This window comes from Cadophora gregata, assembly GCF_030347475.1.
Source record: "Cadophora gregata isolate MNR1 chromosome Unknown scaffold_6, whole genome shotgun sequence".
In the NCBI taxonomy this organism is placed as follows: domain Eukaryota; kingdom Fungi; phylum Ascomycota; class Leotiomycetes; order Helotiales; family Ploettnerulaceae; genus Cadophora; species Cadophora gregata.
The window spans coordinates 1,774,541-1,792,300 of NW_026695929.1; the positions used below are offsets into that span (position 1 = coordinate 1,774,541).

General features: G+C 49.2%; 5 protein-coding genes across 6 annotated transcripts; 3 read left to right on the forward strand and 2 right to left on the reverse strand.

Moving 5' to 3' along the window:
• The first annotated feature begins 158 nt into the window (after positions 1–158).
• Positions 159–1,843, forward strand: ONS95_012405 (uncharacterized protein). Its single transcript, XM_058506036.1, has 3 exons — positions 159–575; positions 713–952; positions 1,108–1,843. Exons 1-3 carry the CDS (start codon positions 384–386, stop codon positions 1,780–1,782), a joined length of 1,107 nt encoding a protein of 368 aa, XP_058358559.1. The 5' UTR covers positions 159–383; the 3' UTR covers positions 1,783–1,843.
• ONS95_012406 (uncharacterized protein) lies at positions 1,844–7,891 on the reverse strand. The gene is made up of 9 exons (XM_058506037.1): positions 5,733–7,891; positions 5,291–5,637; positions 5,196–5,240; positions 4,587–5,144; positions 4,186–4,536; positions 3,854–4,135; positions 3,248–3,801; positions 2,704–3,194; positions 1,844–2,648 (listed from the first exon to the last, which is right to left on the reverse strand). The coding sequence occupies exons 2-9, from the start codon at positions 5,391–5,393 to the stop codon at positions 2,342–2,344; spliced, it is 2,691 nt and encodes an 896-aa protein (XP_058358560.1). The 5' UTR covers positions 5,394–5,637; positions 5,733–7,891; the 3' UTR covers positions 1,844–2,341.
• A 1,710-nt stretch (positions 7,892–9,601) lies between these two features.
• Positions 9,602–10,491, forward strand: ONS95_012407 (uncharacterized protein; the record flags this gene model as incomplete). Its single annotated transcript, XM_058506038.1, has 3 exons — positions 9,602–9,827; positions 9,885–9,941; positions 10,112–10,491. 3 exons carry the CDS (start codon positions 9,602–9,604, stop codon positions 10,489–10,491), a joined length of 663 nt encoding a protein of 220 aa, XP_058358561.1.
• A 131-nt stretch (positions 10,492–10,622) lies between these two features.
• ONS95_012408 (uncharacterized protein) lies at positions 10,623–17,722 on the reverse strand. 2 transcript variants are annotated; one of them, XM_058506040.1, is made up of 6 exons: positions 16,288–17,722; positions 15,544–16,207; positions 15,351–15,490; positions 13,134–15,298; positions 12,984–13,071; positions 10,623–12,850 (listed from the first exon to the last, which is right to left on the reverse strand). In XM_058506040.1, exons 2-6 carry the CDS (start codon positions 15,561–15,563, stop codon positions 12,288–12,290), a joined length of 2,976 nt encoding a protein of 991 aa, XP_058358563.1. In that variant the 5' UTR covers positions 15,564–16,207; positions 16,288–17,722; the 3' UTR covers positions 10,623–12,287. The 2 variants fall into 2 exon arrangements, with proteins under 2 accessions (XP_058358563.1, XP_058358562.1); XM_058506039.1 differs by lacking the exon at positions 16,288–17,722 and having other exon boundaries at positions 12,828–15,298; positions 15,544–15,634.
• Positions 15,635–17,722, forward strand: ERG10 (erg10, acetyl-CoA C-acetyltransferase). Its single transcript, XM_058506041.1, has 4 exons — positions 15,635–16,169; positions 16,226–16,275; positions 16,327–16,402; positions 16,453–17,722. Exons 1-4 carry the CDS (start codon positions 16,108–16,110, stop codon positions 17,462–17,464), a joined length of 1,200 nt encoding a protein of 399 aa, XP_058358564.1. The 5' UTR covers positions 15,635–16,107; the 3' UTR covers positions 17,465–17,722.
• Positions 17,723–17,760: the final 38 nt, after the last annotated feature.

A 17,760-nucleotide genomic window follows, 5' to 3' on the forward strand; every position in this document is an offset into this window, starting at 1 on the left:
GGAAAAGGGTCGGAGGAAATCTTTAACGTAAAGAAGTGCCTGTGCCCCCCGCCATCCATTCCGTACAGCCGGCTGTACCTGCCTGATCAAGACCAAGCCGGAGCTTATCTTTCTCGCTTGGCATCGCTACGTATTTTGGTGCAACCTAACCTAAAACCATCAAACTTCCACTCATGCATGTCTTTCTTTCCGCGTCCTCAACGACAGGCCAGACAGGGGTTTCATCATATTGTATGACTGCAGACGCAAATCCAGACCCGGCTGCAATTGCAAAGAAGCTCTGTTTCCCCGCACCAATTAATGATTATGTGATTGCGGCACATAGAAACTACCCCGCAATATAGAAGAGGTTAGTAGAGCTCTTCCAGAGCCTCTCTATAAAAATGTCTACAGCCTCTATTCCTCAGACCAACTCGAGCCATACACCTCAGGCAAAGACACATACACCTACGACAGTCGATTTTGATACCCCAAGGGTAGAAGAACTATTTGAAGCCCCACTCCACGAATATAACATTCACACACCAGACGCAAGCATGGCATCTCACACTGACAATCTACTCATTTGCACTATGGTATTATCCCATCTTTCATCGTCTTTCGAGCTTCATATCAAGTAAATCTGACCTCCGTAATTTCCTCACACACCACCATTCCCACTTTTGTCACCCCGAGAGTGATGAATGAGAAAGCAGTGCTCACACTCATCTAGTGCGGTACACAATTCGACGAAGAATCCCGCACTCTGTTGACTCGATGTCGGATCTGTGATGACCCTCGCCAATATGTCCCACCAACAGGCCAATCCTTCACCACAATGGCCGGACTCAGAAAGGGCCCGTACAAAAACAAATGGAAGAAGTTCGATGAAGACGAAGATCGCTTCTGGATGATCTATACAGAACCGCAATTCGCTATTGGCCAAAGAGCAATTCTCGTCAAGACACCTCAGGTAGGCTGCCCATCTAGCTATCTCATTCCATGTAAATGATGTTCTCAAAGCCATGGGCTTCCATGTCACGGGTGCATAAAACTCATCTCAGTTCAGCCATGAGTTCAGCCTCTTTCTTCAAGTAAATGTCCCATCACTCCTAACATACTATATAGGGCAACATCCTCTGGGATTGTATAGCCTTCCTTGACAGCCCAACCATCGACTGGATCAACGACCAAGGCGGTCTCGCCGCTATTGTAATTTCTCATCCTCACTACTACACTACCCACCTGGAATGGGCTGCCGCCTTCGAGTGTCCCGTCTATATCGCCTGGGAAGATAAAGGTTGGCTTAATCGACTCGACCGTATGGGCAAAGCACGTACTTTCATCGAAGGCACTGAAGAAGAGATCGAAGTCCGCGGCGAGAAGACCGGTGTTGTAATCTTGAAAACTGGTGGTCATTTCCCGGGGAGTTTGGTATGTCTTGCATATGGGAGGTTGTTGATTGCTGATACGATTGTGACGACGCCGTCCGGGAAGGGGGATTGGAGCAAAGGACCTGGTGGAGGCGAGGCCGCGAGGCCGGAAGGAATGAACACGTATGTCTTCATGTGGAGTATCCCAAATATGATTCCGTTGAGTCCGGACGTGATTATGGGTGTGTGGAATGTTGTCAAGAAGCATGAGTTTACGCACACTCATGGTGCCTTCTTTGACATGGAAGTGAAAGATGGAGGGAATGGTTCGAAGACCACCGTAAAGCAGAGATTACTAGAGAGTATGCAGATACAAGTCCGGGCTTCAGGATGGAAAGAGCATGCATTGCTGAAGGAGACATGTCAATAGAGCTTGCGATCGCATTCAATGATGGCTTACGAAGGATGAATAACTGCTAAATAAAACACAATTCATGGAAGATGGCGAATGGTATTTAATTTTCCCAACCGTCAGTAAATCTTACACTTCTCAATAAAGCTGCGATACAGTACCCCTCTCGGGGCTGGAATAGATCACGAGTCAGATATCCCATATGATCAAGCCTATCCAAATATGTACCAGAAGATCACGAAAGAACTCCAAGCCCAACCCAGGCGCTGGGTTTGCCAACTCCGCCAACGGGCAATGCTCTCCGTGTGTACACCCACGAACTGCCAGAACTCCTTTTCGTGCTTTTCGTTAAACGTGAAAATTCAGAGATGACCCCAGACTCCCACAAATGCTGAGAATCACGTCCGTTGCGTCAATACCTTTAATCTTGACACCTGCCCCGCCCACCGCCTTCCAGCCCGTTTTAACAATTACATCTGATCCATCAGCTGTCCGATCAGTCCCAATATCTCCCATCGGCGCCATTCTCGTTGTCCATAGTAATCATCATTCATATTATCTTGTCGCCGACTCGCAGTCATCGTGCTCGTTTCGCAACATTCTCATCGTAGTCCCATTGATGTTGCCTCTTCAGCCCACCCTCATATACACTTGCAACACTTTCTTGCCACATACTTGGGCTGACGAATGAAGGTATTGCAGGCCCAGAATATTGTTGTGGGGGAAGGGTATGTGGGTTCGGCTGTAGATTTGTGTTGGGTAGACTTTGCAACTCAGGCAATGTGGGTATCTCTTGTGCACCTGAAATCGGAATTTTTAGAGGGGTGACTTGGGGAGCGGAGGTGCTTTGAGCAGGGGTCGTACCAAATGTGGTGTTCCATTGACTGTCGGAAATTAGTACGAAGACAAGAATATGTGAAAGTATCTTGAAATACTTACTCAAAAATGCGCGAGGGGTTCCATGTTGACGGGTCGGACATCGGAACCCCTGTTGAGATCGGTGGCTGAGGTTGAGGACCTCGTTGACCAGTGGCCATCATAACAAGAGACTGTACGGCAGGAGAGTCACTCTTCGTGTCCACACCTCCGGCAGAAATAGGTGGTGAGATAGGGTGGGCAGTGTAACTGACTTGTTGCGGTGCATGTTGTTGCTCCAAACCTTGCTGTGACGATGCATGCGGATGATACTGAGCATTTGATCGTGGAGGAGTGCTTTGGATTGAACCTCCTGGGCTACCATAGGGGAAGCTTGGCTTGAGGACAAATGGTTTTCTGGTATCGGCAGAGAATGCCTCTCGGAGAGCGTCGATCTGTTGTTGCATGTCCGGCATCGGCCAAGAACTAGTGCACTTTTCCAATATCCTCATATGACGAGTGAAGTATTCACGTGCATCGGTGTTGAGGTCTGGGTCTGGCGAAGTGAGAGCAACCTGAGGTATCTCTTTTAGCAAGCTGGTCAGTATCAAAACCCGTTGTAACTCACCAGATGGAGGACTGTGCATGTCAATATGCAGTAAATGGTAAAGTTGATACCCCTGAGCATGCACAGAAGCCCAGTCATTCCAAAGGACTCCAAAGTTGCTTCCTGTAATCTGCACAATAACTTTGCTGAAGAATAGCAAATCATCATATGATGCTTCCAACCTCCATCCATTCCAGTTGGTTCCATAAATGTGAGCTGAGGTCGGTGAAGCATGATGATACTGAGGTAGTAGTACGAATGGAGATTTCCGATGAAATGAGAAGGTAGCCATGGCCGTGAGCCATCCGGAGGAAACGTTACCTGCAGATCGGGCGGTAGATCATTCATCCAGGATTCGAAAGACGGATTCAACTGTACGAAATCCGGATCGATACCCCAATCCTTCTTCTTCTTTATTTTTGCGTACACATTATTCGCCCTTCGAACATTGCGAACAATTTTGGTGAAATAAGCGAAGTTTCGGGTGACGTGAAATTCAGCTTCGTCGTTTCCTACAACAGATCTTGGTATGCTCAGATCCAATGACTCCATGTCAACAGCCAGATCGGTCCGACCTTTGTTTAGTTAGCTAGAAATTAGTGGCAAGGGTGACAGTGGAAAGCGAACCTTGCGGTGAGCCAACCATCAGTTCGCAAGCAAAGACTGTCTGCCATATTCGGGTTTTCGTTATGCAGTCTGCCAGATCAGATCCACACGGTCTTCCAGCCTTGTGCTCGTCAAAGTGCTCATCTAGCCCAAGATCTTTTGCCATCTGCACACACGCCACAACAGTCATCCAAGAACGGAAATAGTAGCCCCTCTTTGGTGCCGACTCCCTGGCTTTCAGAACGATGAGCATCCCCTGGAGTGTGCTCAGCCGAGGGACATCCATGAATGAATCGGCATGTTCTGCCAACCCGTTAGCTTTTTCCTCAATCGCGCGGTACCTCAAAACTTACTGGATGCGAGTGCTAACCACTGGTGTCCTTGTGATGGTTCATCTGCGAGTCTTCCAGCAATTGCAAATATAGCCTCTAGTATCAGAGGAGATAGAGAGTCTCGATTTGTGTGCCATTGCTGGTAGAATAGTGATTTATTCAGGACCGGAACGTATGGGTGAACGTTCATGAAGAACATATCAAAATACTCCATGACTGTCTGGTCATCTGGCATCAGTTCAGGCGGGATCCTAACTTTTAGATCAGGACCAGATAGAGTAGTTGGCAGGGCGAGTTTGTAATCATCAGCATCTTCGAAAGCTGGCTCTTCTTGCAAAGTCTTGTTCTTGTTCTTGTTGTTCAGGTATGGTGCTATGATCGATTAGTTGTTTTGTATTCACCATACTTCCAAGAATCCATACCTGAACCCGCTTCGTTCATTCTCAACTCGCCTAATAGATCGGCAAGATTCTGCTGCCCGTACTGATCTTGCTCGTATGCTTCCGGTGTCTCTGGATGAGAAGGTTGTGGCTGCAACGGTAATGACGAATAACCGGGCTGAGGAGGGTAGTTCTGGTGCTGGTCGACAACGCTTACAGGCGTTTGCAAGTTGCTGTAGTGCATACTAGCTTGGCTATGACTCGAGGAAGGCTCACCATAGGGCCCAGGATGGTACACACCGGCGGAATCTGGATATGGCATCTGATGTGTATAAATCGGGGGAATGTTTTTGTGTGGCCCGCTCATCTGCTGCTGCATTGCCAACTGGTGCTGGTAATCATCGTCGCCACTACCGCCGCTCTCATATTCTATTCTTTCTCCCTCGAATCCTTGGTTTCCAGGGAAGTCTCGGTCATAATTAACAGTCGGAGGAACGCAGTGCAGCTTCAATCGAATGCAAGCCGAACAGGGCCATGTATTTGTAGTTGCGGCATCGCATTTGATTTTCCGTCTCCGACATCCTTCACATGCTCTCATTACTATCAATTGTCAATAACTAGAAGCCAGGGGATGCGTGTCATTGCTCATACCCTTCAATCGCTTGTGACGGTTGTGCTCATCGACGAAAACATAATCTAAACGCGCATTAGACTTGAGCGCGCGCTGGGGTCCCGAAGGGACGTACTCTTCTGGTTTTCTCTTTGCCCAAAGTTATTGGGCGCGAAAGAGAAACTCTGCATCTGTGAGTTTTGTGGGAGTAGTCTCCTTGTCCCCGGGTCTCCAACCATTCTCCCTCGAAACTTATTTTGTTACCCCGAATTCCCGAGATCGGGCTGACAGAGCTGTGCGCAATGTACAGCGCCGAATACGCTATGAAGGTGGTGAGTCGGGCGAACTGCTGAGCTTGAAGCTCGATGGAAGTATCTCTTGAGACACGAGTGGCGGCCGACAGGAGACGATGATTGTAGATATGATTAAGTTCAAAGCAAGGGGATTGTTCCGAAGGCTTCACCCGATGTGGCTATATGTCCTCTGGTATATATATTAGCAAGGCCACGAGTCATCGGAATAATCCCAGCTTTAACGTCCTTAGGTATACGAAGCTACTTAATGCGAACCAGACATACCTTTCAAGGGGGCCCGATCTTGGAGGTGGCTACGAGCACTTTGAGTTCACGCGAGCTTTGTAAGACGTTGAAGCCGCAGCTTACCCGCGCGAACAGCAGACTGGTGGCTGCTCAAGTGCACTCGAGAGCCATTCAAAATGAGCGGCTTGACTGAGAGAAGCGTCGTATCTGAAGCCAAAGAAGCCGAGAGAGTAATGCTGTAGCCGTGGACAGGACAGATGAAGGCAACCCAAACACTCTTCGGCGCAACGAAGAGGATGAGGTCCCTGTGGTATACTTCTGGCCCGTCGAGGTTCTAAGTTCCACTGCAGGATGGGCAGTCGTAAGAGGGGAGGGGAGGGATTATGGGCGTCTGGGGGGTGTCAACAGGTTAGTGGAAACTCTAGTGGGTAGTCTAGCAGCGGTATTGTGTTCCCTGCAGTCTGGACGGGGGTGGCATGCCCCTCTCTGGGCTGATAAAATAAAGAATTATAAAAATGTCGTTGCAAGGCCCTAACCCCTGACCATGGGGGTTCTGCGGCAAGGCGTGAAGGCTGGCAGGCGAGAAAAAGGTCCCTTCACGTGCTAGAGATGGAGATAGCCTTCTAGGTATCCAGTCCCTGCCCTCCTTGTGTGCCCTCTTATTCCCTGCTGTGCCTTAGAGATGCCGAGGAAGCGATACGATGCGGTACGCAGAAGGAAAGTGGCTGATGGCAGTTTGTGGCCCCCGCAGAAGCTTCAAGGAAGGCTTGGAGGAACAGTCTGCTATGACTTGAGCTGTGGCTCGTTGCGTGCCGGACAAAGATGCAGCTGTAGTACAACCACATTTACATTGGACGAAAGCGCAAGAAGCCGTGGTCGTGGGGCGCTGGGAGATCCGAGGCTATTTCGAGGCGTTTGGAGAGGCGACCTCAGGTTGATGATTGCCGGAAGAACTCTACTGTATAACTGTCGCCATGGAACCGGGGCTGAAACGCAATGAATAAGGCTACTACTACTGGCGCTTGTGTCCTGGCACGTCGTCTGTTGTCGTTGTCGTCCTCGTCCTCGTCCTCGTCCTGGAGTAGTGGCTTTGCCGGAGGGTTTCTGCTATGAGAAGAAGGCGAGGCGAGGGCTCGAAGGAGGGGGTTCGAGTGGTGGGTGCACCGTACCGCACCGCACTTGCACCAAGAGGCAAACGCTAGCCAGCTGCCGCTGTCAAAGCTACTTTGCGCGATAGTGCCTTTGCCGCAGCGCTAGAATTTGCGTGAAACCTTGGGTTCCAGATAAGTTGCCCGAAGAGGCCTAGATCTAGGAATACCCAAGTCCTCAAAGGACTACGACCTAAGTGGCGTGATATTGTCGAAGTGGAAGTGGACTCGACTTGACTTGACTTGACTTGACCTGACAAAAAAGGAGGAGGGAGGGGAAAGGATCTCCAGCCCCTGCATTCTGTAAAACCAGAACAGTGCGGTCCACTCACTACGGAGTATCCAAGGCTACCTACCGTGTTGTCACTTGTCAGCTTCAAGGTACGAACCAGGAACGCCGCAAGCAACAATCCTGCTGAGATGGCATGGCATGGCGTGGCGAGAGTTGCGAGACCAAGCAAGGTAAAGCATGGCACAGATGGGCTGTTTGGTGGGTGGTGGTTGGTGGTTGGGATCCGGGAGTCAGAGAATTCGTAGCAGCCACTGAACGATACAACGGCTTCGTCCATTCCCGGCTGCCCGTTTGGTTGGAACAAGCTGGCCTGTAAAAGCAAGACATTTCCCCGCTACCAACGACCACACAGAAGGGAAGGGAAGAAAGTCGAGTACCCAAACTTGGGCCAGTAGCGACAGCTAGATAAAAAGGACAATAAACTGGAGTTACACACACTTGGGCCAGACCAAACCATGCCTATGTGTCCGGAAACCAACCAAGCCCTACCTTAGGTAGTCCACGTTTTCTGTTGCGTGGTGCACACTTCCAAAAATGCAGGACGCCATGAGCCAGCCTACCTTACTTCCCAAGCGGCCGCTCCCATATTGAGCTCTTTGCAAGCATTTGACATGTTGTATTACTCACCTGCCGTACCTAGAGACTGCATACCCCAGTGCCAACTGTTATTCCACAAGATGGCCTGGGTTAGCGCTCCTTGGGCAACAGCACCACTACTGCAAGAGTCGGGCATGCGGATGGGAGCCCGGCAGTCACCGCAAATGTTCCAAGTACCACCTCAGCACCTTTACTGAGCTTCCTCTTAGGGCGACTTTAGTAAGATAAAAGGTAAGCCGGATGTAAAATAGGCATTGCGCCCCATCGAAGATGATCAGCTAGAGATCAATACTACCCCGCATACATACTAGCGGTTAAGCATCTATCGATGCGCTCCTCTTGAGCGCTTGATGTCACCCTATGGAAGCGTCCTGGTGCTTGGAATGTTCGACAGGTTTTCCACGGAACTATTGAGCAGGGGCTGTCCTAGCGGTAGAACAGTGGTCATTGTTCTATGCATAATCGGCTTCATTTCAATGCCTCGTCATGCGCAGATGAATCCAGACGGCAGAATGGTGGAGCTGGTAGGTCTCATTGCGGCTGCATTGGAAATGCAGAGGTACCTTGCTCCACCAGAATTTCCCACAGACCACGAACTGCAGTCGAGATATTTCATGCTCGCACTAGTAATCGAAAGTTGATTGCGGTAATATACCTGTGAAGGTGAACGAACCATCCTCGTCTTTCGCGATCGCCAGTGGATGGACGTGGACAATGGAACCATGACAACAGTACTAACGACTGGGCACTGATACTGACAAGACTCGGATAAAGACCGAAAACGAACTCTCCGAATTAGACTCGCGGATTCAGCCGCAGATGGAGACTCAGAAGTTAGATAGACGCTACTGAATCAACATGAGGAAAATACATGAACCTAATCTTTCGAACACCACCAGCCGCGTGAGCCAACAATTCCAAGACACCCCTTGAAGATTCAGCATCACACAGACTTTTTAATGACTCTGTTCAGCTGAAAAGTCATTTTGGAAGAACTACAGCATAAGTGAAACATCTAAGTGCCGTTGGCGCTGAAAAGGGGACGGCTCGTAGTATTTCCTGACTCGACTCCTGGATCTCGCTTGGTAACTTTGTTTCTCAATGAGCGTTATCTAAACACGGCTTGTGTCTTGCTTTGCCTTTGCCTATCACTTCGGCCCGGAACTCTCAGTGCCGAGCCATTGGCTTGATACTCGTATTCTTCGTTTATTTATTACTGACTTTTGCGACAGAAGTATGCAACAGTACGGATACGAGAACACACTTTCGCACTGAGTGCTCGATGGCGATCTGCTTCCTTGGCAAATGTCAGCAGCTGATTTGGGCGAGGGCGAGAGTTTACTTCTTCAGTGGAACTGGAAGTGGTCCAGAAATTTGCGATAAAACTGAGTAAAGAAGGGGCTGCCATGCCTGTTCCAACATTCATCTGTCACTGTGTATGATACTGGGAATACCACTCGGTGACCAAAAAGCAGGCATTCTTCGATGGCAGTGATACTGCGCGCTGTATGAACAACTGTGTACCGGTTTGAATAATAGGCTTGAAGCACCATGAACCTGCCCACTCCTTACCCTCTTCAGCCTCGCGCCAGGACCCTCGCTTCAGGTTTCTAATCCACGGAAGCGATGCCCCGATATTCTGCCGATACTTTATCGGATAAACTCATCCCGAAAAAAAGTACCAGAAGGCTGAACGACACCTCGACACACTCACGACTGCAACTACGCTGCACCTTTACACCTTGAATCATACAGTACTATACCATCGGCAAGGATCCTCTTACTCTCACCAGACACGACCCAAGTAGATACATTCCGGGGGCCCCAAAGCTTACCAAACGAATCTTCAGTCCAGCCTCGCCACTTCTGCAATGGCCGCACTCGACAATGCCAATCCCACAATTCTGAGCGAGTCTGAACTTCCTACGCACAGACAGAGACGCAGGAATAGGGGAGATGGAACCAAGAAAAGCGGCATCCGGGAGCTCTTGATGGCGAAGCCCACTTACGCCTTGGATCCGTTTTACATGTCAGACTTCTCAGACACCGATTCCGATGATTCCAGTGTGGAACCAATTGATGAACAAGAAATATACGGTGCGTTACGTTGCCTCCGCTGCAAACGGATGTCGCGTTATACTTACCTTGCCAAAGTCTTCTTCCCATGCTCAGATTTCTTACCCTATTCGAGATCATGCTATAAAAGCAAATGTTATTGCCCTTGTCATTGCAGAATCCTTTGCCCCCCGATCTCTTTGTTGAGCAATTGAACTTTATTTCACCTTTGTTGTATCGACGTTTCCTTCTAGAAAGTCCATCGCTGGAAAGCTGGAGAAACGCAGTGTCCCCTTCGGACGGGCTGACAACTGACGTTTCAATAGATCTCATTGCACCGATATCAGACCCTGAACACCCTCTCTCACTGGAATCTTTGGGCGTGGTGAAGCTGCAAGATGTGCACCTCATCTCTCCTCCAGACCTTACGAATTCAGCCGCCTTATCACGCGTCCTCGTTGAGCTCACCCCCACGGTAACGCATTGCTCACTTGCGACGGTTATAGGCCTTGGCGTTCGGGTGCGTTTGGAACAAGCTTTACCTCCAAGTTACCGGGTCGAAGTGAAGATCAAGGAGGGTACGCATAGCCAAGCAGACGAGGTGAACAAACAGTTAGCGGACAAGGAGCGTGTTGCTGCGGCGTTAGAGAACGACAATCTTATGGGCATCTTGAAGAAGATGATGAAGCCCTGCATGGATACATAATGTTACTTCCAGCTGCACGGCTTCTCAGGCGTACATAGCATTCTTTCTTCAGGACAAGCGCGCGCATATTTCTCCATACTTTCAATTTCAAAAGTGGCGATGCTCAAACTGAATATATAGATATTATTTGCAGGGGGGTTCTCGCATGGGCCAAAATACTCTATATTATAGCCCCTTGTCAGGGTTCTGTGTACTTCTTCACCCCTGAGAATTGCGGCAATCGCCATCTGCAGCTCAACCGCTAGCCCTGTGCGTTCCTCCCTGTCATCTGCAACCTCGTCAGCGGTCACAATTCTCAACATCGTCGATCAACCAAAGCCCTTGGCCGGGCAGCACCATAATCACACCCCTGAGTGCATTTCTGGGCAGCTTCTCCAGGAAGCGAGCTTATCTCGTCCTACCCAATCAACAAAGACGTCCAAATGTCAACCGTACCAGCCACCCAATCAGGGAATCCAGACCCAAGCCTCCTTTCCTCCGTCCATGATCCTGCAGTTCTGCCCCACCATCGTCTCCAAGCTTGAAAGTAGTGGAACAGCATGGGATGCTGCCCTGCGGTGTCCCAAAGAAATCTGAACCCTGCTTCCCACCAAAAGGTTCGACGGGAAGACGATTGGGCGACTTAGTGCTACCAGCCTCCTCATCCAATCCATGAATATAAGAACCACGAATCCACAAAAATTGAAAGTGAACCAATCTTAGGGAAACCGGCAAAACCGTTCTTCCTTTCCCCTCCCTCGCTCCACAAACCCACCCTCTCCTCTCCCACCAAAGTCCAAAAGCAAAATGCAGCCAGGGCACTTTCCTTTTCCCGACTACCCTGTCCTGTCCTGTCATCCAAATGTGCCTCGGTGATTTTGTTTTCAAAGGCGTCATGTTCATTTAGCCCACCTCAGCTTCCCCAGTCTAAAAGGTACGCGGCCAAGTGGGTATTTAGCAAAATCGATAAAACAAGGTTGGCCCCCCGCCTATATTTCGACGATATATAGAACTATTCGGGAAGCTCAAGAGGCATAATAAGAGGGGGGGTAGAGGGGCGGCCAGCGGCCCGACTGGGAATGACAAGATGCTGGGAACGGATCATGCGTGGAAAGAAGAAACCCTTGCGAGAGATAAGCATAATTCTCCTTTCGCAAGGCGGGAATATCGGGGACCGTCATCCACGATCTTTCTAGAAGATAATTTTACATCCTCGTGGAAATCATTCAATAGATCTTGGTGTATCATCGCTCTTGTTTTGGTTTCTCGGCATCCGATCATTTCAAGTGAATTACGTGGCTACTATACCTGGGTGTGCATGGGAGGATTCGTCTATATGCGAGCCAATGATAGATTTTCCACAGTGAGTGAGCGCTATTGTATGCTGTTTGGCGCAGGTCCAAGTATGGATGTATGATATTGTCCAGGGCTTATTTCGCTCGTTTGAAAGTTGTGGGTTCGTCGAGGAGATGCAGATGAGCTGGAGCGACCGTTGCTAGTGCTGTATGTTCAAGTACACGGGCTCGGCTACGTCGGATATCCCGCCTTGCAGGAAGGGGGACCAATTGAAGCAAGAGGTTGTATGTAGGTGCAGCACATTTCAGGTTGCGTTGGTGGTGGTGTGGGTGTGTGGAAAGCATCCCATGCTACCAAATCTTGGTGCGCCAGTACATTGGAAAGTGCTCTAGGGCTATCCTACAGCTATCATTCTCTGAACGCCAGTTCACCAAAAATGCCCCATATTATCTCAAGGTAGAGATCCCATGCCCATGCTAACTCCAAGACTTATCTTTGCACTTTTGTTCGACCGTCCCTCATCAATCTCCAAGGACTCCACTTTCTTTCAAGCTCGAGAACAACTCAGGCTCTAGGAACTTGGCCACACTAACGTCTTCGCTTAGTCCCTTACGCCTCCTTGTTTTTAAGACGAAGTCTCTGGCAGTTGCTTGAGCACTAGCAGGCTCTAATGGTCTCAAGATAACATCCTTATCAAGCGGGTCGCCAGGTACAATACTCCAGCGATCGAACACTAAGCTGACAGTGGCCTGGCCTTGTGTATGGATTCGAAGATCGGTTTCGAAGCCGAACGAGTCAATGACTGGAATGAGCCCACTGACGCGGTACAATGGCGTACCGGCAATTGGGCCATCAGAGAGGACGTGCCCCCGGCGACGAGCGAGGACAGTGTAGAGTGATGTGACCGAATCCGCAGGTCCAGTCATGGAACAGGAGTAGACAGGCTCCATAAGTCGTGGAGAAGCCATTAGGAAAGAAGAATAACAGGCCCGTCGGGAAGTGGGGATGATCTGGCCACCACCCCGGAAGATCGCTTCGGAAGCCAATGCCACCTCCATGATCTTGAACCTGCCATTCCGGATTGCTACATGGATTGTCAGAGAACATTCGGACTGTATTTGGTATTGACCAATCAATTGAGATCACGGCTCTCAAAACTTGGCAGGTGTAGAGGGGCCGGCACTGCAGAAAGAAATCTGGGGATTTGGGAGACTTACGCTCTTCACACAAAGGACCTTCTCGTGTTGCCCAACTGAAGCCCTGGCGAATTGTGTCTCTCACGCTTTGCAGGAGTCGCCTGTCAACCTAGTTGAAGATCAGTAAAAAGGACCGATTACATGGGGTGGCGGAGCCTTGTGGATACTCACCTCAGATGGCAGGGTGTCATTCTGGAGAATATTCGGCCCCAGATCATCGGGCCCAAATGCCCAAATGTTTCTTGAAGCAAGTAAATCCCATCCATAGTTTTCTTCGAAAAATTTGCCAATGACCTTATTGGGGCTCTTGATACTAACCTTGCCGCTCTCGATGTCCTCCGCGATGCCTTGGTCCAGCGGTTCCGCAATCATCGTGATCTTGTTCCTCTTGTTTGGGGTTTGAGCATAGCACTTGATGGCTGACTGCTCCACGACAGTCTCACAGAACCGTGTGACTGGATCAGAAACCTTTATTTCCATCTCAGCATACAATCGCCGGAGATCATGCAAAACACAATCCATGTAGAGCTCTCCTGTGCCTAGAACAACGTGCTCACCGGACTCCTCGACTTTAGTCGTGATCAGAGGATAGCTCTTGTTGATCTTTCTAAGGCCGTCCAGCATCTTCGGGAGCTCCGAAGGATTGATTGGTTCGACAGCCACCTTGAAGACGGATTCGGTGAAATGCGTGATAGGCTTGAAGATGTAGGCATCCTCTCCGTCCGGTAATATGGGAGGAACCAATGTCGCCGACTTGACAATGGAATTATCAACGCCTCCAAGTAAAACCCAATTTCCTGCCGGCACACCATCTGTGGGAATGCTGTACCGTGTCTCAGCTATCCAAACGTCTGAGATAGTTGCCAAGCTCATATCTTCCTCGTCGTCGATAGAATACCCTTCGCCCAGAACTCTGACTTGGGAACCAGGGGTTGCTATCCCGCTCATGACCCGTCCAAATGAATGGAACCCTTTCGCGTCGCTTGTGTTGAACAATTTCGAGATCTGAACAACTAAGGGGCCATCTTGCTTGCATCCTATCATAGCTGTCGCAACTTTGGTGTCCAGAGGTCCAGTATAATATCGCTGGACCTTGTCCTCAGCAGCCTCAACTGGAGATGGAATATGCTCAACAACCATATCAACGAACCCATTTGATCCTCCAAAAAACTTTTCGCAAACAAGTTTCAGGAGCACATTTGCATCGGTTTTGTATTGTGAAGGTTTGAGTGTTATGCCGAGAGTTGCCAATGTATCTTTGAGGTCCTCGGGACTTTCACTGATAGTATGCGAGTACAATTTGTAGATCGGCTCAAGAATGAAGTTCACGAAAGAACGTTTTGCCCCTTCTTCCACAGCTTTTCGGGTGAATGATCTTTTCCGCGAATTATAGAAGATATCTCCCCAGAGTCGACGAGCAAATTCTGGAACGTTGATTCCTGGTGCCCCTTTGGTCTTTGGTGGAAAGTTTTCCGCGTACATCTTCGCAAATGATTGCAGGGTAAAGCACCAGCCCATGCTACTGCATGCAAACAGTACATTGCCTTTTTCGGGGCTCAGCCGCCTCTTCTCTCCTTGGCCTGGAATGGTGTTCTCAATAACAGTGTTGACCTCTTCGATAACATGCTTGAGCTTGAAATAGGCGTCGGTTGGAGGGATTTTGAGCTCCAAGATCAACCTGTCCATCTTATTCACCACAAGAGTGAGCGGCAGCCCTTCAAGAACGGCATGCTTTATGATCTGCTCAGTGTTCACCTGCACGCCTTCTACGACATCGACAACCAAGACAACGCCATCAACAAGCCGGAGAGATGATGCAACTTCATCGACAAAATTAACATGGCCTGGTGTGTCGAGTATGTTCAAGAGGTGTGATTTGCCTTGAGAGTTTTGTAGTACCAGGCTCATGGGGGCCGACTTGATCGAAATACCTCGATCCCGCTCTAGGACATGCACATCGGTGTACCTCAACTGTTCATCCCTCTTCTTCCCAGTCTTCTTCTCCAATCGTTCCGTGATGTCGTGTGGTTCCAAGACCAACATATCCATCAATGCCGTTTTCCCATGGTGAAGATGCCCTGCAAATGCAGCGTTTCGAATTTGATCGGGATAGTTCATAAGATCTGTCATGAATCTCCGTTCGAAAAATACTGGGGGGAGATCTGCCTCTTGTATGGTAAACTTTTTCTGCTCGACAGGCGCAATGATAGGCTGTGTAAGAGGCTGAGCATCTTCCTCCTGTACCATCGTCTCAACATCTTCTCCATATACTTGTTGTGCAGTAGGATAGTATTGCTTGTCCTCGTGCAGTATAACGGCGTTCGATGGTCCTTCATCTGCGCACGTAATTAGCCGTACAATCGTTATCTGGTTGAATAAACCACCAACCGTCGACTTCCATCAACTCCTGGCCAGTGACTTCTGGCTCCTCCTCCGGGTAGTCTTCATCGTACACATAGGCCCCTGCATCAACACCATGTTGACTGTCGTCCTCTGATTCTTCAGCTTCACCAATGAAGTTACCAAACCTGGAAATTGATTAGTCGCAAAAAAGAACAAAGTGCACAGGAAGTTGCCATACTCATCATAGAGGTCATCCATATTGGGCAAATGAGCAAAGAGAAGGTTCTTGGACGTGGGTGGGAAATGCGACTCTCTTCGACCAGTCAACTTCTCGCGACGACGAGCTTCAAAAAGTTCAGCCAGTCTTCACTAGCGCGTAGGTGCTCTGCCAGGTGCTCTAGCGTGTTCACGTGACTTCAGCCTTGCCCCTCTCCGACATGGGATTGTACTCCGATCGCGGGACCAGATATGGCAGAAAACCCTCTGCATGGATGATAACGTAAGATGTCCAGAGAAGATGGATGCTTCCTGGTGTCTTTTGAGGTCAAGACATCTCGATCTTGTATCCGTGAGTGGCTGTAGAATGATGCCGAAAACGGTACAGGCGGGTACCTGAATGCGACTCTAGGCGCTAATTTTGAGGGGCGGTGAAGCAACTGTTGAGCTTCAAAAGTAGTTTTGCCATTATTTTGATTACTTTAGCTTGCCCACTTCTTTCCCTCTAGTCCTCCTTTCTCTTTCAGCTCTGCACTTGAATAACCCCCAAAATCTCCATCGCCTTGAAAATATCAAAGCCGGCAGTATGGCTTCAGCACCAGTTTACATTGTTTCTGCAGTGCGAACTCCGATCGGGTCATTCTTGGGGTGCGAGCTCCGCTTTCTGCCAAACCCTGAACGATTTACTGACACAACGACATCAGATCCCTCTCCAGTCTGAGCGCAACTGATTTGGGAGGTATTGCGATCAAAGGTTGATACATACAATTTTATGAAACTGTCGATTTGCTAAGAATATCCATAGCTGCTGTCGAGCGTGTACCTGAAATCAAGCCCGAGGATGTAGAGGAGGTCTTCTTTGGAAATGTATTGTCTGCAAAGTAAGCATTCTCTCTTTGTCCCATCCAAGATTACTGACACAGTAATATAGCCTTGGCCAGAACCCTGCCCGTCAATGTGCCCTAGCTGGTGGCCTGACCGAAGCCACTATTGCCACAACTGTCAACAAAGTATGCGCCTCTGGACTGAAGGCCATTATTCTCGGGGCCCAAACTATCATGACTGGCAATGCCGACATTGTCGTTGCTGGCGGTACCGAGTCTATGTCGAATGTTCCTCATTACCTCCCAACTCTTCGAAACGGTGCTAAATATGGTAACCAAACCTTGGTTGATGGTGTTCTGAAGGACGGTTTGACGGACGCGTATGGCAAAAAGGAGCACATGGGTATGGCAGGAGAAGAATGCGCATCAGACCACAGCATTACCAGAGAACAACAGGATGAGTATGCTATCAAGTCATATCAGAAGGCACAGAAGGCCACTGAGGCAGGCATTTTCAAGACCGAAATTGTTCCAGTTGAGGTCAGCGGAGGCCGAGGCAAGCCAACAGTCAATGTTGAGAAGGATGACGAAGTCAAAAATCTCAATATCGAGAAGCTGAAGGCTATGCGTCCTGCTTTCATGCCAAATGGCGGTACTGTCACTGCTCCAAACGCTGCACCGATCAACGATGGTGCATCCGCCTTAGTACTTGTTTCTGAGGCTAAGTTGAAGGAACTTGGTATCAAGCCTCTTGCTAAAATCCTCGGATGGGGAGACGCGGCTCACGCTCCAAGCAAGTTCACTACAGCTCCAGCATTGGCAATCCCCAAAGCTCTAAAGCATGCCAAGGTTGATGCTTCGAGCGTTGATTTCTATGAGATCAATGAGGCTTTCTCGGTTGTTGCTTTGGCGAACATGAAGATCCTTGGCTTGGATGAGACCAAGGTGAACATTCATGGAGGTTCAGTGGCCATTGGCCATCCCCTTGGTTGCTCTGGAGCCAGAATCGCAACAACTCTGATCAACGTATTGAGAGAACAGAAGGCAAAGATTGGTGTCGCAGGTATCTGCAATGGTGGTGGCGGAGCTTCTGCGCTTGTCATTGAGTCTTTGCAGTAAAAGTTTTGATTGTGGTAATAAGACTACCCCGGTAAATACCTTAAAAAATAATGGATGAACTTTCTGGCAAGCTTGAGAGAACCTGTCGGTACAGCACATATTGTCGTCTGAGCATGAAGTGAGAGCGAGTACATCTTCTTGTGGCACTTTCACGAGAATACCAAGCATTTTTCAGAACAAATCGGACTATTTTTTTCCTTTGCAGATACAAGAGTAAAAAGCACTGCATAACTGGAGGAGGTGGCAAGGCTGAGAGGCTGGTGACGCTAGTGTCAGCCTTGTCGTTATCGGATCCG

Bases quoted from the DNA above. Each gene is read 5' to 3' on its own strand.
- ONS95_012405 (XM_058506036.1), top strand. From the start codon at position 384: ATGTCTACAGCCTCTATTCCTCAGACCAACTCGAGCCATACACCTCAG. The intron at 576-712 runs GTATTATCCCAT...ACACTCATCTAG, and splicing joins ATCTACTCATTTGCACTATG to TGCGGTACACAATTCGACGA. The intron at 953-1,107 runs GTAGGCTGCCCA...CATACTATATAG, and splicing joins TTCTCGTCAAGACACCTCAG to GGCAACATCCTCTGGGATTG.
- ONS95_012406 (XM_058506037.1), bottom strand. From the start codon at position 5,393: ATGGTTGGAGACCCGGGGACAAGGAGACTACTCCCACAAAACTCACAG. The intron at 5,145-5,195 runs GTATGAGCAATG...GACAATTGATAG, and splicing joins CCGTCACAAGCGATTGAAGG to TAATGAGAGCATGTGAAGGA. The intron at 3,802-3,853 runs GTTCGCTTTCCA...AACTAAACAAAG, and splicing joins GATGGTTGGCTCACCGCAAG to GTCGGACCGATCTGGCTGTT.
- ONS95_012408 (XM_058506040.1), bottom strand. From the start codon at position 15,563: ATGGATGACCTCTATGATGA. The intron at 15,491-15,543 runs GTATGGCAACTT...ATCAATTTCCAG, and splicing joins ATGGATGACCTCTATGATGA to GTTTGGTAACTTCATTGGTG. The intron at 15,299-15,350 runs GTTGGTGGTTTA...TTACGTGCGCAG, and splicing joins GGAGTTGATGGAAGTCGACG to ATGAAGGACCATCGAACGCC.
- ERG10 (XM_058506041.1), top strand. From the start codon at position 16,108: ATGGCTTCAGCACCAGTTTACATTGTTTCTGCAGTGCGAACTCCGATC. The intron at 16,170-16,225 runs GTGCGAGCTCCG...CAACGACATCAG, and splicing joins CCGATCGGGTCATTCTTGGG to ATCCCTCTCCAGTCTGAGCG. The intron at 16,403-16,452 runs GTAAGCATTCTC...ACAGTAATATAG, and splicing joins GGAAATGTATTGTCTGCAAA to CCTTGGCCAGAACCCTGCCC.